General features: G+C 39.1%; 2 protein-coding genes across 2 annotated transcripts; one reads left to right on the forward strand and one right to left on the reverse strand.

Moving 5' to 3' along the window:
* Positions 1 to 2,896: 2,896 nt before the first annotated feature.
* Positions 2,897 to 6,939, reverse strand: RPL24 (ribosomal protein L24). Its single transcript, XM_008499939.2, has 6 exons — positions 6,829 to 6,939; positions 6,628 to 6,703; positions 5,265 to 5,375; positions 4,014 to 4,150; positions 3,579 to 3,642; positions 2,897 to 3,027 (listed from the first exon to the last, which is right to left on the reverse strand). The coding sequence occupies exons 1-6, from the start codon at positions 6,831 to 6,833 to the stop codon at positions 2,947 to 2,949; spliced, it is 474 nt and encodes a 157-aa protein (XP_008498161.1). The 5' UTR covers positions 6,834 to 6,939; the 3' UTR covers positions 2,897 to 2,946.
* Positions 6,940 to 7,143: 204 nt separating this feature from the next.
* Positions 7,144 to 20,872, forward strand: CEP97 (centrosomal protein 97). Its single transcript, XM_008499951.2, has 11 exons — positions 7,144 to 7,220; positions 9,675 to 9,817; positions 11,117 to 11,275; positions 11,686 to 11,787; positions 12,370 to 12,483; positions 13,393 to 13,559; positions 14,765 to 14,929; positions 16,656 to 16,789; positions 17,346 to 18,081; positions 19,111 to 19,186; positions 19,911 to 20,872. The coding sequence occupies exons 1-11, from the start codon at positions 7,166 to 7,168 to the stop codon at positions 20,607 to 20,609; spliced, it is 2,550 nt and encodes an 849-aa protein (XP_008498173.2). The 5' UTR covers positions 7,144 to 7,165; the 3' UTR covers positions 20,610 to 20,872.
* Positions 20,873 to 27,950: the final 7,078 nt, after the last annotated feature.

The following is a 27,950-nucleotide window of genomic DNA, read 5'->3' on the forward strand; positions in this document are numbered from 1 at the left end:
GCTGCACAAGAGGAAGTGAGGTCAGAAGCCCGCGCGCATGGGTGCGGGGGGGCAGGAGGAGGGGCGCCGCTCGCAGGGGGAGCGGGGCCGCCATCTTGGAAGTGGGCATAGGAGAGGCCGGGCGGGAGGTAGGGGGGGGCGGACATCTTAGACCCGGGCACGGCCTCTGAGGGCGGGCGCAGCCGTGACGGTGGGAGGAGGGAAGGCTCCGAAAGTAAAACCTTCGCAGTCCTAACCCTGACGCGAGCAGCCGGCTGGGGAGCAGGAGCAACGAGGCGACTGGAAGTGTGGTTTCGCGTTGCAGTGTGGGCACACCCGTCCCGAATGGCAGCCGTAACAGAGCAGGCAGCTGCCTCCTGGTGCTCTGAAATTCTGAGCGTCAGAAGACGTTTTCCTTGTCCGAGTTCTGACTTTTGTTTTACACCCGTAAGAGAGACGTGAAATGGAGGAGCTGCAGGACGCCCGCACCCAGCCCTGACTGTGACCCTTCCGCGGTGCCGAGCGCTTGTGAGACAGCACGGGGAGAAGTGCGGTCCCCCAAGCACAAAGGTACCGGCTGAAGGGAATGACTCCAGAAGAAGGCCACAAAGATGGTTATGGCTTGAGGATGACAGATGAAGCGAGGCTGAGCCAGGGTTTTTCAGCCTTAAAAAGGCTCAGGACCTTGCTGCTGTCCACAGCACCTTCATCGAAGATACAGGTAAGGTGGCAACAAAGAGTTCCATCCGTAGCAATAGGCAACCCGCACATGTTGGAACACTGGACATTTTAGTTATAAGGATTTTTTTTCTTTTTTTTTAAACCACGGGGGTGGTCAAGTTCTGGAACAGGCTGCCCGACGTTACAAGCTCTTGTCTTTGGAGGCATTCAAGGCCTAGCTCAATACAGCCCTGAGCAACCTGATCTAAATAGACATGCTTTAAGGAAGCTGTTGGATGAGATGACTTCGGAAGCCCTTTTGAACCAGAGTTCTTAGACCCACTAAATAATTTAACTATTCTTTTTAAGTATTTTAATAGAAGATAAGTTACGTTGCATAGGAAAACATAAGAATTTTAATTTATTCATTTCCATGTTAATTCATTACATCTGTTTGAGATTAATAATGTGAAGTTAGATCAGGTTAACACCTTGCTCTAAAAGCCTACCTCACTCACTTGAAACACACCTTGTGAGAGGAGTAAGGTGATGGGCTGTTAATACTCTGTCTCAACAGTCTGAACTCACACATAAATAGCAGAAAGTAATCTTAAAGGATTGGTGTGCACCTTTTGCAGTAGCAACAGGCAGCCAAATCCTGCAAGCATCAAAGCATTAACAAATATTAACTAATTAGTCAAGTGTGACACTCAATTCCTATACATCCTTAGTATTTCCAAGCACACTGTAAAAGCTCATCTTCGCTTTTGGCTTGTAAGCTGAAAATTTTCACAGGCATGAATTTTCACAGGCAATGTACCAGGTGCTTTATACAAGACAGTGATATCATTAGGATTTTACACACATCACCAGCATAGGTAACTCGTGTTTTCAGCCTTCAGTTTTAACCGATGTAAAATTTCCCTGTAACGAGCAGTTTTCCTTCTCTTTTTCTTCCTCCAGTTTCTGGTTCTTCCACTCTAAATTGTGTTGGCAAGTTTTCAAGGCTTCAGTTTAATTCTAACTATAAGTAGCTTGTTTTGTTTTTGGGGTGGTGGTTTGTTTTTTTTTCAGTAAAGAAAGATAATGGTGCAAATCCCAGTAATGTAATCATGCTACACCTGTTCATGAGTTAATAAACCTATCTGTATCTATTGTTAATAAACCTAAAGAATGGTGTAACTCAAAATATTTCACTAAAGTTTCCCATGACAGCCATTGTTTCTGAAGCCCAAAAGAACTGCAGGAAGCAAAACTATAAAGTGGCTTGACTAATGTATTAAGGTAACAAAGCAAGCCCCCCAAACTAACAAGTATTAGACTGCAGCATCAATAAATGGAGAAGCATCTGATGCAGCCAAGGTTCATCTTCTCCTATGCTTCCAGTAAATACTGCGTTGGCAAGACTACTGCTGTCCATCAAAACTATGTCAAAAGTTTGAATTAACCGTTTTATTTACAGTGTCTCCTGAAGTAGACAGACGAATACTTTACATGAAGAATCTAAAAAAATGGCCACTCCCTCTGAGGGTGGGAGGGTAACTAAGAGAACCCCTATCAAGTTAAATATGAACCTAAAGTTCAGATTTATATGGGCTTGAAGTAAATGTATACCATCGGCACATCTGAAGATCATTCAACCTCTTACCAGAGTTGCAAGTGTTACATCAGAATAGAAGAGTGTCAAGAAGCCCATTTGCTGAAGGAATGAGTGCAAGGCACGACACAGCCATCCTTTTCCTGACAATTTCCATCAATCCATGATTTTGCAAACTTCCTGACCCAGGAGCTGCATCTCAGCCTTTCAGTGTAACAGCCATGAATGCTGTGTAACCATCTGTTCCCCTTTTTCAACTTACTTCTTTTTATTCTCTCCAGCATCTTGCTACATGCATCACACACCATCAGAACTGCATTAACCTTTTTTAAGTACTCTAGACAGCACCACTTCACATGGCATTTAGTTTGCATCTCTGAACTCAGCAACCTCTTTTTATGCCATCTGACATAGATGCACAACAAACCTCTACTCCTGTACTGTTTTGTCCTTCAGGCAAAAGCAGCTTCTCAGTCAGCTCCATCTTCCCTGCCACAGGGTTCACTGGTTAGGAAATGCATGCCAATACAATAGATTGTCTAAGAAACCAAATGTTTTATGGTAATATGTAATTTTCTCATCTGCAAAACCAGACACAGTTATTTCACAGATTAATCCTTTTTAGTATATCTCATGCAGTTGAAGAGAACATGGCACAAGTTATGAAACTTAGTCAGATGTTTATTCAGCATGACTAACAGCTTGGCAAGTTAGCGCTTTCCACCAACACGGGGAGCAGAAACCTTGACTGGTTTCACAATCTTCTGCTTAGGTGCTGCCTTTGTAGGAGCCTGTAGAGAAATAATAAAGTATGAACAAAGAAAAGTAATTTGTCAGCAGTCCCAAAAGTGCCCCTGTGTATTTAAAATCCTTGACAGAAATTGAGCAATTTAAATTAAATCAGGATTAGATCAGAATTACAATCACATTAGCAGATTGTTACATGCATACCACTGTAAACAACACATATTATGCCAGCTTGTGGTACTTATCAATAAGCAACAATGAAATAGATGCTAGGATTCATCAATATATTGTTACCAAGTTGCTATATTGCAGAGATCTCACATCCAGAGAAGTTTTTAGCTATCAAGAACCTGACATTTGATCAGAAAGGTTTTTTTACTTTAGTATTTATTTCTTCTGTAAAAAAGGTTAATTTTACACCTCTTTGTGTCTAACTTTGATACTGCAGTTTGGTCAAAGTGCTTCCGTATCAAAATAAGTAAGAAAATGCTTCTTCCAAACAGAAATTGGAATTTCTACTTAAATACACACTGAATGTTATGTTACAGCCCAGTATATTCCATTTCATGATTTCCATCTGCCTCGTGCAGCTTACCTTTGCAGCAGAAACAGCTGTTTTCTTGGTGGCCTGCTTAGCCTTCTTGGCTTCTTTTGCAGCCCTGTTAATTCACAGAAAAGAGTAACAGTTACTCGTACCTCCTAGAGCTCGCTAAGCTCTAGAGAAAAATGCATTAAATCAGGTATATCCTCTGCATTCAGAACCCTCTAGGCAGAAAGCTGAACTGCTAGAAGCACTATTTTCACAAAGGGAGAGGGCAAGAAGTGACCCTTCTCTGCTGCTACTGACTCTTGATGAGATTATTCAGTACTACCTCCAAAAATACTGATTTAAAAAAATGCACAAAACCAATCTCACAAAGAAAAAAAAATCTTAAAAAACACAGAGCTCATAGAGTTGAGGCTTTTGTATGAAAATCATTAATAAGCTTTGAAAAACCTAAGGCAGCTCCATTCATCTCCAATTTCTCACCTAATAGCTTGTTCCCTCTGTGCCTTTCGTACTTCAGGTTTCTGATTTCGTTTAGCCATAATCTCAGCTAAAGATGCACCAGTGATAGCTCTCTGAAACTTGACAGCACGACGTGTGCGCTTCTTCTGTACTTCTTCCTAAAATGGCAGAAGATGAAGACATTAAACTGTAACACATTAAATAAAGGGCTAAAGACAATTACAAAAACAAACTGCTATTAAGAGTCAAGCTGCTACAGAATTCTACCATACACAGAAGTAGAATTTTACTCCTCACTTTTGAGGTAACTGATTTCTTGATTTGCCAAAGCGGATGAATAGCCAGAAAATGCATCTCTTTTGCATGACATAAAAAATTATTTTGGAAGAATGTCAGAAGTTCAGCCTTCTGTAACCCTGGGGAAAAAAAAAAAAAAAGATGGGGGAGGAGGTGCACAGGAAGGGGAATAAGGTTTAAGGTTTGCTTTGATGGAATGTTCTTAAAGGAAGACACTTCCAAGCAGCATTAGTGTGCTAGGCAGCAGTATGAGGCATCAAGCATCAGCTTTCCTTCTCTAAACAAACTGGTACACTCTAAAACAACTGGTAAACAAAATGGCATTATAACAGATATGTAAGCCTTTCTAAACACCCTTTTGCTGTGAAAGTTTAAGAAAGAGCAATGCAAATACCTCATACTATGTGCCTTTTAAATTTATCTTTTTCATGCAATGACAATTACATAGGAATGACCTCCTGTTAAGCTGTCCTATTCTTGAAAACTTTGGGCTATATGAAAAGTTCCCCCACCTTTTAACCCCCAAATCATCTGTTTGTAACATTATATCTGAATTATAATGCACCAGGTTTTCAGCTCTCTGTGCTATCTCCATTCAGGAAGTTTACAAGTCTAAATTTTTTAAGTCCACATGAACAGCACTACCCACATTCTGTATAGCAATACATATTTTTTTAATACATGGCATTCATACAAGCATTAAAATCACCTGAAACTACTGTGGTTCCGAGTGAGCCTTTAAAGAATGATGCAATACAAATATAATGCTTTTGTTGAATTGGTTAGCTTTAAAAATAAAACAATTTGTACATTTATGTAAATGGACTTACATTTTCACCATTACTGGCCAGTCTTCACACTGGTTATTTGGGTCATGGTTCTGCTAAACACCAGCATACTCAAGTTACCTCTATTCTAGCAGACTCTATCTTCTTATGGAAAACTTTAGAGCAGTATTAGTTAGTATATACTTACTGACTGTCCTTTCTTGTGTTTACGCCTGTACAGAACAGTCCAGTTGATTTGACGAGGGTTTCTCTTGGAAAGGAATGCAGACTCACATTTTGCATTCAGGAACTGAAAAACCTGTGAAGGTGAAGTATTTAGTGTAAGCTTTGGTTCTATGAAAGACATTATCGCAGTTTATGTTTTCAAGTAATTTTCTGAGTCACTGTTTTTCAACAGTGGTGCTTTTGTGTTTCTGTACACAATTCTTACAACTGAAAATTTTAGAACATATATTTAAAAATTTAAATTTGGTATTTTGTTTCCTTGATTAAACTTATGTCTTACAAAGCATCCCACTATAAGGAATTTTCCAGGCCTAAATTAGTTCTCTCCTAGTAAACCCCATATGTACCAGTTTTGTTTCTGGGACAAGGAAGCAGTGCATTTTTCTTTGAGGAAAGCTCAATTTCACACCTGCATTCACTACTGCACTGTACTATAGGCACAGCATGATGAACTGCATCCAGCACTGTGTCTGTCCTCAAGTAAATATTCACTTCCTGTACGTGGAGGCAAGCCAAAACTTTGGATAAGAGACCACTACTCCACCTAATTCTTTTTCCCTCAGTTCTTTCCACTAACGTTGTTACCTAAAGCAGCAGGCAGAATTAGTATGCTGACGATATTAGGCATAAATTTAAGTATAATCAGATTCCAAAGAGAGCACTTGAAGGTTCAGTTTGTCCATGTACCTAGCTGTCATTTCCCTGGAGATTCTATCCAGCAAGATGACCGTACCCGAGATATCCAAAACACAGATTCTCCTTTTGTTGATTTGAATAGTGTATTTATTAATTACAGTTATTTGTATGAGATTTGACAGCGTGAAGGGGTTCTCCTGACTATATTATGGCAATTAACCATAGCCAAATTAACTGCAAGTCCAGCTGTTTGCTTCAGCAAATCTTAGCACTGGATACAGTATGTCTAAATAGCATCTTCCACACAACTTTGGTCCTGGATGCTTGGACACATCCTTCCCAAACCACAAACAAAATCCCGACTCAAACTCCCAAGCTTCTCCTGCTGATCAGGTCTGATGGCAATCGATATACGGACACCGACCGCAGCACCGGGCTGTTCCCATACTGCTCAGTAAAAGCGGAGGCCACAGCAGCGTCACCGGAGGTCCCGGGTAACTCCTGACTCCCCGCTGCGCACTCAGTGCGAGGCCTTCACTCCCCCCAGGACCGCTCCAACCTCTCCCTCAGGCCCTTCGCCCTCCCCCTTTCACAGAGCCCCGTCCCGCTAGTGCCTGCCGTCCTGCAAGGCGGCCGCCCCCTTCCCACCGGGCTCGCACCCCTTCCCACCACAGCCTCCCCGACCTCACCTTGCCGTCGGTGCGGGCGTAGCGGCGTCCATGGCCCGGGTAGATCTTGTACCCGCTGAAGCTGCATAGCTCGACCCTGCGCGGGAGAGAAGAATGAAAGGAGAGAGCGGGTTAGCGGCGGAGTGAAGCCGCAGCCCTCCAGCAGCTTCCCCGGGGCGGATGGCCGCGGATGGGGCAGCGGGGAGCCCCCAAAGCTCTTACTTCATGATGGCTGCAGCTCCGAAGCGGGCGGCGGCCAGGAAGAAGAGGCCAAGAGGATGACGGGAAACCGGCTTCCGTGCGCCGCGCGGGGCCTGCCGGGAACGGGGCGGGATCGGCCAGGGCAGCACCGCCCGGCCGGAGGGGCGGGCGGAGGAGCGGAGGGGTCGCCGGTGCCGGTAGAGCCTTTCACTATTCGCTTAAAATCTTGCTGAACGGCGGCACTCGCTGTACCTTCTGTCCGACCGAGAACAAAAGGCGCAATTTTCTTGTCGTGGAGCAAGGCGCCCAATCGGCGACCAGCGCTCAGTTGCCTGGCGGCGTTGGCGAAGCGGGAAGCATGGCGGCGACGGGGGGTGAGGCGCGGCCCGAGAGTGTCTCGCCGTCTGGAGGGGGTAAGGGCGGCACCGGAGGCACGGCGAGCCTAGCGGGGGCTGCGCGGACAGGTTGCAGGTGTTGAGGCCGGTGGGGGTTTGTTTGGGTCTCCGTTGTGTGGTGCCGAGAGGCGCGGGCGCGCAGCGCACTCTGGGAGCTGTAGTGCCAGCAGGGCCTTGGTGTGCCTGGGGGCGTGGAGCTGGGACTACAAGTCCCGAAAGCCTCTGCGGCCCGAGTATGTTGGGGGGGCTCGGCTGCGGGGTGGGCTGGAGGAGCGCTCTCTTCTAGATGGTTGAGGAGGCGGCTTGGCCGTGCCCTTCTTGGCTCTCCGTGGGCCTTCCTTTTTACGGCCCCCACCTGTGGGGGTCCCCAAGTGGAGATGGAAGCGGTCAGGACGGCCGCCGTGAAGAGCTGGGGATCGTCCCCCCGTAAAGGACTTGGCTCTGGACACGGGCAGGGGGGTGCGGAGAGGGGGTGTCTGTCCTGCTGAGGGCCGGACCCCTAGGGAGGGATCTGCTTAAAGGCTCGTAGACCGTGGGTCAGGAGTTGAATGAAGACCCCTTTTTCCTACAGTGGAGGTCAGAGGGGTCTTGGGAGACAGTGTCTTTAGAGGTGCAGTGTCAGGGTTTGGAGGCTTAAGGACTCAGTGAATGAGCAGAGGTGTGAGCATCAGTGGTCTTTTCAAGTACATAGCTTCCAAACGAGTAATAATCAATTCTGATTTTTTAACTGAGAGCCTGTTAGGAAAATCTTATTCCTTATTATGCCAGTGAGTCTTTATAGTGTGGAATTGCATTAACTTAATGCATATGTAATTCGTGCTGTATATCTAATACTCATGCTTGAGTGAGCAAACTAAAAGACCCTGCCTCGTTGCAAGAAAGAGCTCTCTCCCCTTTGAAAAAGAGATTTTTGCTTGTCTGAATCTTAAGCCCCCAGCAGCTGAGATAGAGAAGCTAGGACTACCACCTCTAGCCTTCCCATTGCCTGGCATCATAGATAAGTAACTATAGCAAGGCTGACTCAAGTGACATCTTGATCAATAGAGAAGCAGGTGGAGAATGACACTATAGAAAAAGGTTTCTTTTCAAATGTTTGTATATGTGTGTGATAAATGGCAATTAGTCAAATCATGTTGTACCTAAATGCTTGAAAGGGATAAGAACCATATGTAGAACCACATTTCATCTCGCTCAGCTTGAATAGGAACTCCTCATGTGTATGAATACAAGGATTGCTCTTGTAATTCTATAAAGTGGGTCCTAGCCTCCCTCCTAAGTTGGCATGGGCCAGTGGTGAGATTTTGTAACAAGCCTTTGGATTGTTACAAGCCTGCTGGCTCTGTATTGCTGCTCTTCAGAACTCTGGATTTGAGCAGCAATGGTAATATAATAAATGTCATCAAGAGATCCTTCTCAGAAAAGCATATTCTCTAGTTGACAGAAAGGTACACCAAAAATGTTTGTCTCCATCCTTAACTGAACTCTAAAAGCCTGCAAACTGTAAGGATATTAATATATAGCACACGTTAGGATAAGAACATTATTTTGGAACATGCTGCTGAAAAAGGCAGCATTATTTTACTGAGCAGATACTAAGAGATGAGCAAGCACTAGCATGGTGTGTGTATGTAAAACACACAAGCAGAGGCTTAATATATAAAAGTTATTTTTAGCAGGTGTCGCTATGGGTGCCCAGGGATTCAAGTTCCCCTGTAGATGGCAAGTCTTTTCCTCTTAACTTTATGTAGTAGTTGTTTTCTTTTTTATTCATAGAACATTTTAATTGTGTGTTCTATTAATTAAATGATATGCTGGCCTTTTTACAATTTGCTCCTTTGTAAGTTTGTAAGCTTGCACCCTCATCAGAATTCCTACATTTTGATTGAAAGGGTGGATGCTGCTTAACCTTAACCTGTAAGGAGACCCTTCTCCTTACAAAAAAAAAAAAAAAAAAAAAAAAAAAAAAAAATAAAAAAAAAATCATCTTTTAGTGACAGGCATGATTCCTGGTTTGTATGGTGTATGATCCTACAGGTGTGTTCTTGGCATGTTCTGAGTTTGTCGATTAGCAGGAGTTTAGGTATTTGTCAGACTGCTCAGAACTTGAAATCTTTACGAATTTCAAAAGCCCTAATTTTAAAAATTATTCAGTTTTTAGGATCACACTTTATATTCAGCTACTGAAATTTTGCTCTGCTTCCTACTTCAGAAGATCTGTCACTGACATTTCTAGAATTCTTTATTTGGACGAGGTCTGGAACCCATATCTTCCAGTAACTGTATTAATTATTCTGTCTTTGGTCTTAAATATATTTGCTTTTTTTATGTGGAAAAGGAAGTTCGTTTGTATTTGCAAATTAGATGTATGCATTGTAAAATTAATCTGGTTATCTTGCTTTGGTTTTTCAGTACATGTTTTCATACATAAAGTGTTGACTTTAGGGCTTTCTCCCCTTACCCTTTTCTTCTAAGGTTTGGTAGTCAACTGGTCAGGTCAAGGATTGCAAAAACTGGGCCCAACCTTACCCTGTGATGCTGATACTCACACTCTTATTTTGGACAAAAACCAGATAATTAAATTGGAACACTTGGAGAAATGCAGGAACTTGATGCAGGTCAGTGTTACTTGATTTGAATTTACTATGAAATAATGGTACTGTGTTGCTAATTGAAATACTTCTGTTCTAAGGCCATTTTATGTAACTGAAGTAAGCAGTTTTACTGTCTTCATAGGAAAATAATTGATGGCTAACTAAAATAGAAAGCTTTGTTTTCAGTGGAGCTCTACAGTTAGTATTAGGGGTGGCTGTTTTGGTGGTTACCTAGGTGACTAGAAATGAACTAAATAAATCCTAATGGGGAGGGATGTCATAAGAACACTTAGAATTCACCAGTAACCCTAATTTTGATTTCTTAGCTTTTAGCTAAGCTTTTATCTTAGGACTTTAACATTAAAAAATAACCTTATCTTTCCTTTATGTAATTGTAAATATGCAGCCACATACAGGACACTCCTCCCCATTTGGGTTTCATAACTCCCCACAAAGGAAGAGGATTTGTAGCCATAATTTACATGTAGAAAAAAGCCACGTGGATTAGGTTAAAATAGAAATAGCAAATAAAAAATGTGAAGTGGAAGGTATCAACATAGTCTTGTTAATGTATGATTCATGTAAGCCCCGATGTTGGATGTTGCTAGTGTTTATCTTTAATACTACCAGCAGTTCATTTCAGTTCATGAGGGTATTAGTGATAACAATGTTAAGCCTGTGCATAGTGCTTGCAAAAATCAGTGTATTTAATCCCCCCTGGGCAGACCTTTCAAGTCCATGTTAGTTACCACTGCAAGCGCCTCCAGACAGACTTAAATGCACCTGGTAGCTGCTTGAGACAAGCTAAGCTGAGACAGGAGAGGTGGGGTTTGTTGCTACAACAAACCTTGACCAGTCTCTCAGCTTGGTGGTAATGTTATTTATGTGTATGTCCTGTCAGGATTTATGCTTTAAAAAGTTTGTGATTTTCACTTCATAAAGCCTGCTGGCATGGGACCTTTTTGGAGAATCACGTGGAGTACATTTTGTCCTCTACCATGTTCACAATAAATGTGATTTTACACCAGGAATGGTGCAACAATTTGCATAATGATTTGGCAATTCTGATTGTAAAAAAAAAATTGTAAAAATTTCCTTTGGCTGTTGTTAGAAGGATTTCCTCTGAAGTTTGTGGAGCGAGTTTCTTCGATCAGTAATTATTTCCCGATTCTTGCAGCTTTTGTCTGTTATTTGCTTGAAAATGGAACATGTAGATTGACAAAGTTTCTATTCGATTAGATATTTGACGACTAAAAATAAAAGCCTATTTTGTCTGCCTTTTAAGAGTTAAGTATTTTTTTTAATCTGTGTATCAATTTGCAGCTCTCTGTAGCCAACAATCGTTTGGTGCGGATGATGGGTGTAGCAAAACTGACTAAGCTCCGGGTGCTAAACTTGCCTCACAATAGTATTGGATATGTGGAAGGGCTGAAGGACTTGGTGCACCTGGAATGGCTGAACTTGGCAGGAAATAACCTCAAGGTATTTAGTCTTTATACATTTCCCAGAATCTAATGTTGCACAAATTTGGTAAATGCTGCAAAGAAATCCGAGTTTCTGGGTTTAAATGGAACAGTTGCTGAAATATTGGGTCTGTTGGTTTACGAAATAAAAGAGAGCAACTTCTGGACAAGAACTGTCTAGGAAAAAAATGAAGTTCAATATCAAAATGTAATGAGAATTGGAAGTACCCAAAATAGGAAGATGATATTTATCTTAAAAACGAAACTGTGTAAACACATGGTTTTCATTTTGAGTTGCTTACCTGGTTACAAAATAATATATCCTTACTGATGCCTGCTTTTATTGAATGATAGAAAAAGAGTTACTGTGAGTAACTGACTTCTGGTTATTTTCGGTTTTGTTTTGTTTTGTTGTGGTTTTTTTTGTAGACCATTGAACAAATCAATTCCTGTCTGTCTCTTCAGCATCTTGATTTGTCAGACAATAATATTGCACAATTAGGTGATCTCTCCAAGCTTACATCACTGAAGGTAGGTGCTATATTATCTCTTGTTTTGTAACATTCTTTGCATGAGGAAATTTGCTTTGAAAATTGCCTTTTAAAGCATTGATTCTTCAAACACTAGCTCTTAATGCATTTTAATTAATAACTATAACTTCTGAAAGAACGATGTAAAATTTATTTTTGTTGTTTTCAAGTTGCAGGAACAGAGGCAGTCATTTTTCTATAACCACTCTAGTGATAAAGATAACATGAGATCTTGATGGTGAGATCTTGTTCATAGCCCCCAGTTCTCATCTCATGTCATGAATCAAGACAAAATAGTGTCAACTCTTTCGGCATGAACAGTAGAGGAAATGTTTACAAATACCTTTTTTTTTTTTTTTTTTTTTTGCAACTGACTGTACTTCAGTTCTACAATTTAAAATAAGAACATTTTGCTCTAAAATATAAATTAATTTTTTCTTCCTGGAATAAAAAAAAAAAAATTGATTATGCCAGAAAGCCTTAATTATAGTTCTTTTGGGTGTATTGTGCAGGTATTGCCCGAGGAAAAAATACTGGTGTTTTGATCAAATGTACATTTAATCACTATATTTTTATTTTATAGACTCTATTGCTACATGGAAATATTATAACTTCACTTCGCACTGCCCCTGTTTGCCTACCTCAGAATCTGACTGTTTTTTCTTTGGCAGAAAATGAAATCAGAGACTTAAATGAGGTATGACATAGAAGATGCATCATCTTGTCTGAAGGCTGAAAGCAGATAGTTGGGCAGGTCTTCTGAGGATGTAACAAGCTAGGTGTTAGCTTTTAATATTTATCCTGGAAAGAAAGTTAGCTTTTTTTTTTTTTTTTTTTTTTTTAATTTATTTTATGCCTTTAAATTATTCAGGGATGTCAGAAGTATACTTTGAGGAGTAAATTCAGAGAGAGCTTTTCATGATTGCCTGTAGGTTGAAAGCTGAGCTGATTAACTGCTTCAGGCTGCTTTAGCTGCTGTGCTTAGAGGTTTAAATTGTACGTGTTGCAACTGAGCATTTTTGGGCCCATGCCTCATTTATTTATTTCTCAAATGCCATATATTAAAAATAAGTATTCTGCCTATGGTTTTTTGCTTTATTTTTTTTGGTTGTATTTTTTAAAATGTAAGTGGCAGTCAAAACTGTCAGTTGGACTTCCATGTTGGAATAAAAAAAAATATCTTATTTTGGTAATTCATTTCACTTCAGAATGGGATGGTGTTTCTCCAGCTTTTTGCTTACCTTTTCTTTGGTTTTGCTTGATTTTGGTTGGACTGTTTGTCTTTTTTTTTGGTCAAATCTCAATGCCTGTTGCAGTGAACTGGAATCAAAGAAGTACTATACTTTTCCATACATGTAGCCCCATTTTCAGGGGAAGGGTAATACTTTCCAAGGGCTATAGCATTCACAGGAGAATTAGTGGGAAAACGGCCATACTTGATGGAAGTCTTTTGAAGATATTTATATTCAAAACCCATAAATTAATCGAAAATTGCATTTGGTTATTTTGTGTGATATTTCTAGTTGTAACCAGGAGAAATGTGGTATATTCTGTAGGTATTTAATGGTTTCTGTTCAGTTAACAAATGTATCTTTTTTTTCTCAAGGTTTCTTTCCTAGCTTCTCTTCCCCATTTGGAACAGTTGTCAATTATGAACAACCCTTGTGTGATGGCCACACCTTCTATCCCTGGGTTTGACTACAGACCATATATTGTCAGCTGGTGTCTGAACCTTAAAGTTCTTGATGGTTATGTGATTTCTCAGAAGGAAAGGTAACATAGCAGTATTAAAATTATTAGCAGTCTCTAAAATTATTAAATAAAGTTTGGCTAAGCTGAAAATGCGTTTTCAAATAATAATAAAAAAAGTGATAGTGATCTGAAATTGTTTTGCTGATGGCCTTATGTGATACAGGTCAATTAATATTGTTGCTTTTGCTCAGTTTTTCATTTGTTACTCTGGAATAATTACCTGAGATCATAAGTTTGTTTAAATAGAAGTATAAAGGTAAGCTTTTGTTTTCTTATTCAACTTACAATAGCACTTGCACAAAGCAAAACTGTGGTAGCAATTTCAGTGGTTAATTACTCCTTCCAAGCTTACAGACACTTCAGTTTTGCAGAATGAGGCAGTCAGCAGATGTTAAAGCTATTATCTTGGGGGAAGCTCAGATGTACCCTTTTATAAAGGGCCTAATTTGCATGTGCATTTTTAGACTTGGCACTTCCTGGATCAACTAGTCAAATATTACTTTGCTCAAATCACTTGTTACTCTATCATTGTGGCCATTGTATCACTGTCATATCTGTATGACAGTACAGATGTCGTCTTAAAGTTCTTGGCAGTTCAAGCATAAATATCCAGTGAAAACACATTCTAGTCCAATACATTGTCTTCCAGGGTATTAATTTTTTTTATTCCTCATTAATGAAATAAAAAGCTGCCTTTTAGGTGAAAGGTGAACTAGTTCTGTTAATGTTTCACTGCAACTTATTTTACTTTCTAAGAGTTCTAGACTTTTTCTTTTAAGACTAATGGGATTTTCTGGATCAACTGTATTAGTATATATGGGCATATTATACTAAGTGTTCTCAGGCTGAAAAGCATTTAATTTAAAATCAGATGTCTTATTCTGCATGCTTGTGGGAGCTTTTCAGTTTCAAGAAAGCTTTCCGTATAAATATGTTGATACAAATGAGTTTTCAGTGCTCAAAAACCACACAGAAAAAGCAGAAACTCCACAGTGTTGGTCAGGGATCTTTTTGTTTGTTTGTTACATCCATGTTTATGTGAAGAATTCTTTATTCATTATCCTGATAATAAAATTTCCCAGTTTCTCTGGGTACTGCTCATGTTCCAAGTTTTGATTAGAATTGTGGATTAGCTCCTAGGTCGTCACCAGAAGAAGAGTAACCAAAGGAGAGTTAGGGGGTTTATGCCATGCATTAATGGTGACAGTTTTCCCTTTTCCTGACAGTTTGAAAGCAGAATGGCTGTATAGTCAAGGTAAAGGCAGATCATACCGACCCGGGCAGCATGTTCAGCTGGTCCAATACTTGGCTACTGTTTGTCCTCTGATATCTACCTATGGTCTCCAGACTGAAGAGGATGCCAAACTAGAAAAAATACTGAGTAAGCAAAGGTGAGAACTTCTTGTTTCTCTACTGTTCGAGAATGTAATTGAGAACACTGTTATATGTCTTGTGTGTTTGATAGAATAAGATTTTAAATATTTCAAAGCAACAGCGAGTGCATGGAAATAGGAAGAGTAAAGGAGGTACAGGACGTGCCCTAGAAGTGGAAGATGTAAGACAGCAGCAGCAACAAGTGTTTTCCTGCTTGCTGGGCCATATAAGAACAGAATCTCTTATATTTTTTTGTGATCTGTAGAACATTAAAGGTGATTTATGTTTGGACTGTGATTAAAATAAACTACCTACTGAGATTTTTTTTTTTTTTTTGCCACAGATAATGTGAGGAATACTACAAAAACAAGATTAGATTTAATTGTAAATGCAGGCTACTGTGGTACACAGGTGTATCAGCCAATTATTTGTTGTCAGTGTGCTCTTTCTTGGGTTTAAACTCAAGGCTGTCCTTTAAGGAACATTATTCCCAGTGACACACTTTATGATCTCTGCATCCAGCACCTTGGGTCACATAGAGGCCACTTTGGAGCTTGCTGGTTCTGCCAGCAGTAGCCATTCTACAGAGCTCTGAGCCTGGAGATCAGTATAGTTACTGTGTTACTCTTTGCTCCCATTAAAAGGTGAACTGGTAGGGATCAACAGCGATAAAATATAACAATACTGGTATCCCTATTCTCTGGTACTTACTGAAATTTTTTTTGTTTAGAAAGATAGAAAAGTAGGCTCAAAGGAGCAGGCTACATAAGTGGCATAGTAGGGGTAGAAATTTGAGCAACCAAGTGTTGTGGCAAGCAGAAGGGCAGCATCTTATCAGAAGGGCTGGAAACTTGGGAGCGTCTGGAAGCAGCAACTGCATGCTTTCAGTGTAAATTAACTTTCAGGACTAAATCACAAAAACGTTGGGGCTGTTCCAGAGGAAAAGGTGCATATTGATATTAGTATTTCCAGCTAAGACTTTCACGTGATGTTTCTGGAGAAAATCAGGAAGTTGGCTTGCAAAATGAAGCTCTTTAAAATTAAAAAAAAAAAGTAATAACAGCACAACCAAACCAAAGGAAAAACCCCTAAAATCCTCGCCAAAAAAACCCCAACCACCTCAAATTCCCATACAAAATATTTATATATGTGCAGATATATATGATTTTAAGGCAAGGTAGATCTTTGAGCTTAGCTGGACTGAAATAACCTGTGTGTTTTCTTAGTTTGTAAAAGACATTTTCATTGGGTTTGGCAATACTTGTTGATTTGTGTTAGAATTTTGTCCCTTTAGGACCAGGGATATCTTTTTCAATACTTAGTCTTTTTCAAATGTAAAAGACACTCCCTCTATTCCTCAGATTGCTTATGCATACAAGCATACTGTATCCTGCAGCAGACACTTGAAATATCTGCATACTATGGAAATACTTCATGGTTTTCAGCCTGTAGTCCAAATTGCATTATGGATTTTTAAATTGTTTTTTTAATATATGCATGTACCTGTAAGGGAGAAAAAGGAGCAGGAGGGAGGGCAAGGGAACAGGAGCAGTCTGGGCAGTCCCCTAGTTTGCAAATAGCCCTGTTAGTGTCTAGTAGGTATAGTGATATGTGTAACTGCCCTCTTGTTTAGAATAGTTTGATCATTTCTTTCCTTTGAAGTAATTGATAGTTTCTTCTAGATGTCTTCTTTACCAAAAATGTTTAAAATAAATATAAAATGTTGGAACTCTCTGTGCTTAGGCTTCACCAGAGGCAGTTGATGCATCAGAACCAAAATGAAGGATCACCCACATCATCTACTCCCAGCAAGATGCTGCCAGATACTTACGAACACAGCAGTCCAGCCCAGCCACCACAGATAGCTCTTGAAAGTGGTAAGAAGCTAATCTGCACTTGTAATCAAACCTGTGGAAGCTGTTGTAGGTTTTTTTATAGATAACTTTGTGGAGAGAATTTCAGAACATGCCACCTTTCTTATTTTATTCTATTGATTTTGGTTTGGGGGTTTTTGTTTGTTTTGGTTTTTTTTTTCTGTGTGTGTGTATGGTTTTTATTGGATTTTTATTTAGTATTTTCAACTGAAATTATACTTCTGTTTTCTAAAACTATACTAACTCAAGTCTCAAAATGCTAGAAAGATTGTGAGATAAAAACCGCAATCTGATAAACTAAAGAGTTACTACATTGGCTGTTCCATCTGGTAAAAGTGTAAATTCTCCAGTGGTGCAGTATACTTTACCCAGTATTTGTAAAATTTTGTGGATGTTATTGTGGTAAGTAGTTACTGACCTTATTGTTTTATAGAAATAATGCTTATCTCTACTAGCATGTTGGAACCTGGGTGTGTAAGAAGATCTAACTATCTAAACCAAACTGTGAATCCCTATGAAATACTCTAACACTTGTGAAAATGGCTTTCTGCCTCTCTAGAACCTGTCATCCAGAAGAATTCTTGGGTTGGACCAAGTGCAAATGATGATCATTCCTATGCAGTAAAGAACACTGTTCTTGAAAAAAGTTTTCACAAAGAGCTATACCTTGAAGATACGCAGACAGATGAAGACAAACTAAACACCAGCCTTTTATCTTCAGAGTCTACTTTCATGCCAGTTGCTTCAGGATTGTCTCCAGTGTTTCCTACGTCAGACCTGAAGCTACATGGAATCGGTTTGGGCCTAGAAGATGATGATGATACAGTCACCGAGTGTGTGAGAGGTGTTAATAGTGGACAAATTGCCTCACATGTCACAAGAGAGTGCTCCAGCAGAGCAGTGGGAAGTGTGGAAACTCGGAGTGTGAAAGAGAGTATGCTGTTACCTTCTTCTGACCCAGTACCAGCTACCCTGACTGCTAATACCAGCAACACGTCAGCATCCTCTGAAGACCAAGTTCTACGTAGTCCGCCCAGCACCTCAGTAGGTGCTGTGTCAGGAGTTGCATCTCTCTGTCCTGACCAGATGGCAGGAGAAAGTTCTGATTCGTTAGCTGGTGTTGACCGAGGCAAAGCTGAACTGGAAAGTATGACTAAAGCAGCCACCAAGCTCCAAGCCTGCTGGAGAGGGTTTTACACAAGGAACTACCATTCCCGAGCCAAGGAAGTGCGGTACGAAATGCGACTGAAGAGAATGCAGGAGCACATCATTTGCTTAACTGATGAAATAGAAAAGTAAGTTGTGGTCATGCTGTGTATTTACAAATCTGAATGAAAATAACCATCGTTCCAGGACATTTCAGAACAGGTATAAATGGGTGTTGATGATATAACTGCCCACTGTACTAGCATCCATAAAAAGAACTGCAGTTACAGTAGAGGTTTGCTCTCTGTAAGGTAAGCATAGTTATAGCTGTTCATACTCTCAAAGTTTCTTCTGTGAATGGATTGAATTAAAATATTTTTTCTATGTCTCTATTAGCGAGACTTGAATGTTTCACTGCATAACCAAAATAGAAATTTTTTTTTTAAATGTTTTTTTCACTTGTCTCCTAGCAATTACAGAGTCTGTAAATGAAGTGTCCATATTGCATAATTCCTCTTACTTGTGAAAAGAAGAATTCTCTCTCTGCCTTGCATGATAACTTTAAAATGTGATTCTGTGCTTTATGGTTTGGTGTTCTGTTTTGTTTTTTTTTCATCCTGTAAATCTCTACAGGAGATTATTATAAAAGCTACTTTATAAGATACAAATTGCAGATATAGTTATTATCTTTCAGGATCAATCTGGGGACTGGTGGTCTAACATGCTCTTTTTCTATCACAAGATGCAAAAGTTCTACAAATTGAGTCCACAGGGAACCTCTAGAAGCTCACAATGCTTACACACCCAAGTGATAGTTGGGGAGAGCATAATTTGAAATGACGAAGCACTATCCTGGGGCTGGGTTTTTTGTGCAAGAAAAAACACATCTACTTAAAATTAAGAGCTCAGGTTCAGCTTGTGAACAGACAGTATTAGCAAGTCAATAAATATGCTGCAGCAAAAGGAAGCAGAATCTTAATGTAACTCTGAAAAAGAAACTTAAGTCAGCAGCTGCATTTTGATGGCAAGCCAGACTGCAGTAATGCCTTACAATTAGGATCTGTTATGTCTTTGAAGAGTGCTGTTACATAAATAGGTATTTTTATGTATTCTTGTTGATCTTGTTACCAAAATGTTGCTTATTTTAGCTGCATAACTTTGGCTGCATGTTCTTGCAGGCTAAGAAAAGAAAGAGAGGAAGATAGAGTGCAGAGACTTGTGCAGGAGGAAGCTGTCAGATTTCTTTGGAACCAGGTAAATACTTCTAGTCCTCTTATTTTTATGCTTACATATGAATTTGAAAGGCATTATGTGATACTGTAGATCCTGAAGAGATAGTTAGTATGGTTCATTTTTTTTTCAAGTGATGACTTGGATGGTTTATTAGAGTCTAATTGCCATGTTGTTTGCTATACTGGTATTCAGGTGGAAAATAACATTCAGAAGTTTTGTTTAACTGGTTTTGTTAAAGAAGGCTAAATTATAGCCTGGTGTGGGAAGGGGGGGGCAGAACACAAGGGAAGTAAAATAAATATAGCAGAGTAGTGAAGAATTATGTGACTGCTGGATGCCCAGGACAAATGAAATGGTGTCAAGCTATGTTGCTTGTGAGCAGCTCATTTCAAAAGTAGAAAAGTTGTATTAATACATCTTCTAATAAACCATTAATCCAAAAGTAAGACTTGCTGTTTTCTTAAGCATAGGTTATTTTATAAAGGTTCCCCATCCTTCCTGGGTTTACAAGAAGATTCCTTTTTCTTCACATATTTGAACTGGGAGGCTTGTGTGCTCTGTCACTGGTGGGCATCTAGGTTTAAAAGCCAATGGCAAGAATGTATTTTCCCTTAAGGTGTAGAGAACTTTTTGTTAATTCAGTTGTTCTTCTCTTTTATACTCAAGCTGATTGCAAGTATTACTCTTGAAATCAAAGTACTTTATTCATTGCATCTCATACTGGTGTGTTCTCTGTACTTTGCAGGTTAAATCCCTTCAACAATGGCAGCTTTCAGTGACACAAAATTCAAGTGCCACTTGGCAACCTGGGATCCCTTCATCCAGTACTTCCAGTCCATCATCCACACTCGAGCAAGAAACCCCACCAGATGTCAAGTCTGCTTTGTTAGTTCCAGGTAGTGATGTTGTTCAGGAAAAGTCTTTGCTGCGGTTCCCAGATTCTGGTTTTCATTCTTCAATGGCTGATCAGACTCATGCAGGTGACTTGTGTAGCTCTGAAAAGAGTTTAGCAGAAGGAACTGAGAGCTCTCTTTCAATGGAAACTGTCAAGCACTGTGGCAATTCTGTTTCAGCATATTCCTCAGATGTAGAGGATGGCCATGGAGAATATGAGCAAAGTAAAGAAAGCTCTAGTAATGAGCAGGAGAATGGACTAATTCAACAGTATTTGGAATCTGTTCAGCAACTGGAAGAGGCTGATGAAGGGACAAATTGCAATGATGAAAGAGAGGGTAGCTGGCCACAAACCACTGTTTCAGCAGAAAACCAAGATTTTTCTTCTGACACTGTCTCTGTAGATCTCTCTCAAGGTACATCTGCTCCTGGCCAAGATGAAATCAGTCAGACACCAGAAAGCTGCAAACTGAATTCAGGAATAATAGAAGGGAAACAGGCGGACTGTGATTGTTCATTTCAGATGCTGCACGTTGGAATAGCTGTATAGTAGGTTCAGTTCCACAAAGACCTAGGGATTCCATGTTACTTTCCTTCATGTTTTTAATGTGTTCTGTTTCAGATTTTGACTCATGTTAACAGTTTGTTTTAGTGTTGATGCTGAGGACTGAAAACCAGCTATGCTAACCTGAAATCAGCAAAGTTCTCAGTGACAGTCATTATGCACTTTATTTCCAAACATAAAACTGGTATCCAAATAACTGGCTTCTGTTAAATTAATTCTGAAGATTGGGGGTGTTGGGAAGGTGTGTGTTTGCTATAAATTCACTTCACTGAATGTGTTAGGAAGTCTTAAATTTTTTTTTTCTAAAAAGTGGGATTGAATACTTACTTTACTAAGACAAGGAAGCAATGTGAGAAGAAACAGCCAATATAGGCAGCATATGCATGTAAGTATATACAGCCTGATGAGAAAAATGAAAGCAGTTGCCTTTCAGACTTCTTTGACTTTAACAAGAGTATTTTTATCAGTGTTTCAAAGATGCATTCCATGAAACCAGGGTCCAAGTCAGTAACTTCTTTTTGTCATTTACTTGAAGTTGCTGGTGAGGAATTAGGAAATCTACGTACACACTGAAACAAGGACTTAGAGGATTCAGACCCTAGGGAGGTTCAAACAGAGTTTAAACCTTTGTTTACCCTGTGGTTGAATTTCCCCACTTTCTCAGGTAAAACTCAGAGTGGAACCAGTAGCAGCCTTTACTTAAATAATAATTTCAAAAGGGCATGTGATTTGGGAACATCCTTTCCAAGACCACACTGCTGGGTTACAGCAGCAGACTTGGTGATCTATTTTCTGCCTCAAGGATGCTAATGTCATTTTGGATTTGGATCTGCATGGCTTTCAAGACATTATAACTTAGAACTATTTTTTGATGTTATTGGGGTGTTTTGTTTGATTTTTCTCTATATGTCCAGAATTCAACACTGGACATGCAATAGGGTTTGTTTCTTGCCTACCCGTTGCTCTGTTTTTTTTAATGGAAAAAAGATCAGGTATATTAGAGTACTGTAAAAGTGGCAAGAGAAATCAGTTTTGCCATGCAATTTGTGATTGACATTAGCAAAATAAAAGTTAACGTTATGGTTTTTAGGGGTCACTTCAGTGGGGTCATACTTCATTTTGAAGTGTGCATTGGAAGGGCAGTGCTCTGGTAACTTGCTAATACTGACTTCTTGGATACAGACATATGCTATGTTATAATTCTCTAAATCCACAGGTTAACTTCTGGTGCTATGTTGTTAAAATCAACTAGTGCTGTTTTAAAGTGACTCTGGTCATATTACAATGTAAAATAATCTAATTTTTATAAAAGTTCTGGTTGCTTGTCTACTTTAGATTCTGAGCTGAAATTTACCATTACTCAGGAGTTTGGCATGAGGCCAGCATCCATTTGAGTCCTGAACGTAGCCTTTATTTAGAACATAAATGGTGTATTGGACTTGTACCAGCTATCTGCCCTGTGGTAAAGTTCACCTTGGAAGAAAAAAGATTGCCCCTGTGTATGAAGTAGCCATTGTCTTGTTTTTCCCAACCCCAAAGATTCCTTCTAGGGCACTGACTTCTCAAAAGAGCTGTCACTGTGTCATTGCAGTCAAGCTGACATACGTGAGAGCATTTTGAAAACAAACAGCTGAGGTGGTAAATTCTTAATGTGCTATTTTTCTAACTCTGTATAGTTACAGCACATTTGTAGCATAATTAATTTCATAATTAGATTTTAGAGCATGAGTGTGCTTGGGTATTGAAAGTGTTACAGGTGCATCAATGTATCACAACCTTTAATTAATTGTGCAAAGGAGTGTGTAGGCTACATGATCTTACCCTTGTCCTCTGAAGGGTTCTCAGCTTGGATTAAAGTCTACCACGCTTGGTGATCTCTGCAACTCACAGAAATTGGTTCTTTAGCTGTCAAACTGTTACATAAAAAGAAATACCATCTCAACCGGGCTTTAAGAGAGAAATTATTTCTGTCTGTGAAACAGTTGTTGAACCTTAAACTCTGGAGACAGTGGTTAGGTGTAATAAAAAACTGCATTGATTTTAGTTGCAGAGTGCTCTATTAGCATATGCAAGACCCAAGAAAAATGAGACTACTGTCTGGATAAAAATGTTCTGCTTACGTAAGACACTAAAGGACCATATATATTTTGCTATTTTTCATTATTGTCATTTTTGCTGTAGAATTAGAGGAGTAACAACTTTAATTTTGGAGGTGTCAAAGTAGGAAAACTTGGTGAAACTCAATTTTTCATGGAAGCCCTACATGTTTATTGAAATTTCCTGTTATTAGGCCTTAAACACAAACTCAAAATTACTTATTTTAAACTGATGCCTAGGTCAGCTGTTGGCTTTTTTTAAGTTGTATATCTCAAAGTGATTTTATGAAGGTGCATCAAAATGTGTACTGACATATCAGCTTATTCTTACTTTTTGAGGGAAGCTGGGAAAGATGATAATTTCTTTTCTGACATTCTGAAAAGTATCTTGCATATGTAGAAGATGAGCTGCTTAAATATGCAAACATTACAAACAGCTGTGATGTTTTGTATTAGTTTTTAGAGTTAAATGTTAGTTTGTATATACACAAAATATTTTCATCCTGACCATTAAAATGAGAGAAAGACATAATGGGCAACCGAGTAGAAAAATAAGGAACTGTAACTGGATGTATACTTAAAAATGCCTTCTTGCAGTCTGTTATGAGTCTCAATGAACCCTGATGTGGAAATATCACAGTTAAATGTATGGTTAACATGTACTTTCTTTTTTTTTTTCTTCTCCAGTTTTCTTAAGCTAGGTATGTGATACTCTCTTACCTGAATAGGTATGCAGAGCTCCCTTTGGAGATGATAAATTTCATAAAGAATTCAGAAGGCCTACTATATGAAAATCCATGTCTGAAATTTTCCTGTATTAATATTGTATGTCTTTCAGCATTTTCCTTTTGTAAGGCTTCACATTCAGCAGAATACTGTACCTTATAAAAGGAAAGCTTGTATGTTCTTCTTCATCTTGGGTTGATCCTCCAGTGCAGGTGGAAGAGATTACTGATGGTTATTTGTCAGGCAATATTGCTAACGCTGCCTTGAGTACAGTTTCAATGCTTCCTTAATTTACTTCAGAAAAAAATCAGCTAAACATAACTCAGGCTAACTAGTCAAACTGTTCCACATTACTAGTTTTGTACCAAATGAGATGAGTAACACATGCAAACCTCTTTCAGCTAATCTATGGCAGAAATTACTTTTCTGCCTGCTTCTTCTGAAGGCAGGAGCAAGGAGGGAGGTACTGATGAATTTCTGTGTTTTTAGGTTGAGTCTGTAATAAGAGTTGGTGTTATCGTTTCAGCTTCCTCACAATTATTTTTAGAATCTGCACATCTCAATCATTCATGTAATCAAGAATGCATTTTTTCTACTGTATGTAATATTCGGTATACACTGTACCAGATAGTATTTGGAAAGGGAGAAGAATATCATGAAAGCAGGCCTGGTCACATTTTATTTTTCAAAGTTTTTTAAGGTGTTTGAATAGTACTGATTCCTCTTTACAAAAGGGAAACAAAAAGCAATGCCTCACCAGTGATAGTAACTGGATTTATGTTTTGGCCTCCTGTGAATTGAGCTTAATGGTCACAACTAGTTTCTATTACCTAAAATTGTTATTTAAATGAATGGGAGATTTAGCCTCAGAATGAATGCAGCAACTCTTATGTTTGTGGGTTTTTTGTTTTGTTGTGGGGTGGTTTTGTTTAGGGTTTTGTTGTGGGGTGGTTTTGTTTTATGGGTGGTATCTATTCCTGTGTGGTGCTATTTTGTAAACAAAATGTGTGTGGCAAGGGTGGACTTTTTAGAAGGTACTGAACATTGGTGTAACTTTGCTTTTATTTCCTCAAAAGCAAGGTCATACTTTAAGTATTAGTGTTCTTGTGAAATGGCTGTCTTAAGTTAGGATTTTATCACATTTACATCTCCAGAAGTGTTCTTACAACCACAAAGCAAGAAGGCAGTAAGGCTGCAAATTTTATTTTATTACTTCTAAAACACAAATATCTTTCAGCAAATACTTAACGCCCTTATTAAACTAAATTGCAGAAGCCTATAGCTTGTTTATAGTTTAAGCTCCCTAAACAGCCATAGACTCTATTAGTTGCATGCAGCAATTTAGAGAATGCTCTTAGCAACCAGTCTGTATGTATATAAAAATCAAGTTTCATTTTTTTTCTGAATAATGGTGCAAGTCATTGAGTGTGCAAATTGTTCCTGGGTTTTATGAATTTGTATATATTGTTTGAAGGACTCCAATCTTTATTTCTACTTGTAGCAGGTTGTTTGATGAACAAAAAATGGAAGATGCATTCCTTTGAGACTACCTGGGTACTTTTTACTGGACTTGAAGTTAGTGTGTCTCGTAGATAGACCCTTTTGGGAAAGGATAGAACTGTAGCATGTGGTGGAGACAGTTGGAATGACAATAACTAAAAAATGGTCAGTTACTGTGTTTTTAGATAGTGGTAAAGAGATTTTTCCCTTTTGTATTAATTTTTTTTTTCCTGGAGGACTGTGCCACACAAGTAAGCATCAAGTATTCATGAAGTCTAAAAAAGAGTCTTCTTTCATAGTTACAGGGTTTTTCCTTGTTTGCCTTTGTAGGACAAGTTCTATGTGTCAAGATGTTGGGACATTGTCTATTTTTAAGTGCTTTCTTTATGTCAGTAATTAAAAAGCACAGGATCCCTTACTTGCAAAAGCATAAAATAGTATTTATCGGGAAAGATGCTTTATCTCTTGAAAAGTGCCATGCCAAATTTTATTGTGTAAGACCTCTTGGTAACAAATTTATTTTCTGTCTTCATTACATTTGTAAGCATGTGGGCCAAATTAACTTGTAGCATAATTCTACTGAACTAAATTTTGTTGAATCTTTCACAGTAATATTCTACCTCTAAACTCGAATCTGAAAGAACAATTAGGCATTCATTTGTCTTTCTGCTTCTCACTGTTTTCTGTGAAGAATGGTGGGTGATTAAATGGGTACAGTTCGTATATTTTCTAAGTGTTTACATTTATGGATTTATTGTTTCTGGAATATTTTGTTTGTACATCTGAGTTTTGACTTTTAAATAAATGATTTGTACGTTTATTGTAAACGTTAATTTGTTCTTGATCCTGATGCTCACAGCTAACAGTCACTGTCTTAACCATTGGATGGTATCTTGGAGAGATACTGTTTAGAAATACAAACCAGTGATGACAAGGTAAGCGTTAGCATTCATGACTTGGCATCTAGTGGCCTACTGTTTCATCATTAAAGAGAGAAAGAGTATGGTAGGGCACTCAAAATTCATACACCAGTTTAGTAGATGCCACTGAAATTGGTATTCATGACTTGCAGTCTTGTTTCATTCACAGGCTCTCTTTCATATTCTTATTTCCTTCTTTGTTTAAAATAAAAATGTGACAGTACTCTGTAAAGAGCTTTCTAGAAAAAAATTAAGGTTATGGGCTTATCAAGAGAAACACCCAAGCATATTGTTCCCTCTTCTACTATTTTGATATCTTCAGATAACCTGCTGTGCGCTTAAATTAAGACTAATTAAACATCTTTCAGGCTCTAACAGACAAACAGACCAAGAGCTCAAACATATAGGAAAGTCATTTTTTAACTGCGGGACGTTCATCACTAAGGTAACAAAACAAAACTTTTTTTTTTTTTCACTCTCATTTCACACCTAGAGGTTAGTGGGCATTTTTTACCTACTTTGTGTTTCCACTTCATTACATTGAAGAAATTAGCTGACACTTAGGTGACATTCTTCTTGCTTTTCTGTGAAGATACTTGAAAGACAGGAATGAGCATTGCTGAAGTGACTTCAGATCTTAGAAGAACAATGTCATTTTCTCTTGGAGTAGTTAAGTCCTTAAAGCTGTGCTATGTTAAGTTCTTAAACGCTGTATCTTGAAGGGATATTAACTGTAACACTTGAGGAGCTCTGGCTTGAAGGCTCCTCTTTAGTCCCTTTTTTTGATTCATATGTGTAATAAATAAAGACAGTAGTTTTCCAAATGTAGCCAAAACATTTTAATATCTAGTGAACAGACCTAGTTTTGTTCAAACAGAAATAGTCACTTTGAATTTCATGGGCTGAAATCCTTATATGTGTTTAGGGCATGGGGTTTCTTTTGTACGTGACAGTGTGGTTTGAAAAACTTAATTCTATGTGACAGTATGATGCTGGGGTGAGGTTAAATTGATTTTTCTCTATTGTTACAATTGGAAAAGCACAAACAAGAACATCCAGGTACAGCTTGCATCAGTACATCACTGATTTCAAGCCATAGCTTGAAGGATTTGTGGTGCTATAATGCATCAATTTGGGGTGTAGTTAGGAGGTATTATTGCGGCCTACGTGGGACAGCACATGAAGATCTCAACTGACTTGAACACACAGGCCACCTCAACTTAGTTCGTGTCACTGGTGGAGCTCATTTTCATTTTTGGTCTATAACTTTGTACACGTTTTGCCTGTACATAAGGGTATTTTCGGGTATGTCCCTTGTTACACTCCAGCATTACTTAATATGGCAGTCCCATGTGCCTTTTCAGACCTAGAAGTCCTGCAAAATAATCCAGTATGTTCCTTTGTGCAGAAGCATCAAGACCAATGGAGTTAATGTTCTATCCTGGGGGATGGTGCCCACTGTCCAAGTGAGGGCTTCTTGAGCATTTCTAGGATGTTTTCAGATACAGCCCAAGTTATTTCCAGCAGAATTTGTAAATGTGAGTGCTTTGGGACTGCTCAGGTCTATCCCTTTTTTCAATACCAAGATCCCATTTTCCAGCTCTTTCAAATATGTGAAAGACAACATTGAACAAGGGAAGAAATAGCATAAAATTGAGTACAAGATGCCCTGATGAAACCAGTCCCTCCCTTTGACTTCCAAAACACTTCAATTTGTCTGTGAAAACTGGGAAGACCCTGATCACGAAGGATGCCCTTAAAAATGTAAGTGCACATTGTGTTGGAAATGTTCATGCTCATGAAAGCAACAAACTCTCAGAAAGCATAAACAATTTTCAAACAATGTGAGATTGTGAGGAACAGCAGTCTAGCAGGCAGGACTCTTTTGATAGTATTGTGCTAAACTGCATTCAAGCAGCAGCCTTTGTAATATCTCTTCCTGTCCATTTTTGTTACACCGGGTGAAGTTCTCTGGTCCCTTGAGAATTTGCAAGTAGCTTTTCTGATGTGGGCAGTTAATGAACAATGAGCTGCAGAGGTAACGACTGCTTTGTGTGTGTAGAGGCTGTATGACCTGAGGAGAA

The sequence above is a fragment of the Calypte anna genome, chromosome 1 (genome assembly GCF_003957555.1).
Source record: "Calypte anna isolate BGI_N300 chromosome 1, bCalAnn1_v1.p, whole genome shotgun sequence".
Classification (NCBI taxonomy): Eukaryota; Metazoa; Chordata; class Aves; order Apodiformes; family Trochilidae; genus Calypte; species Calypte anna.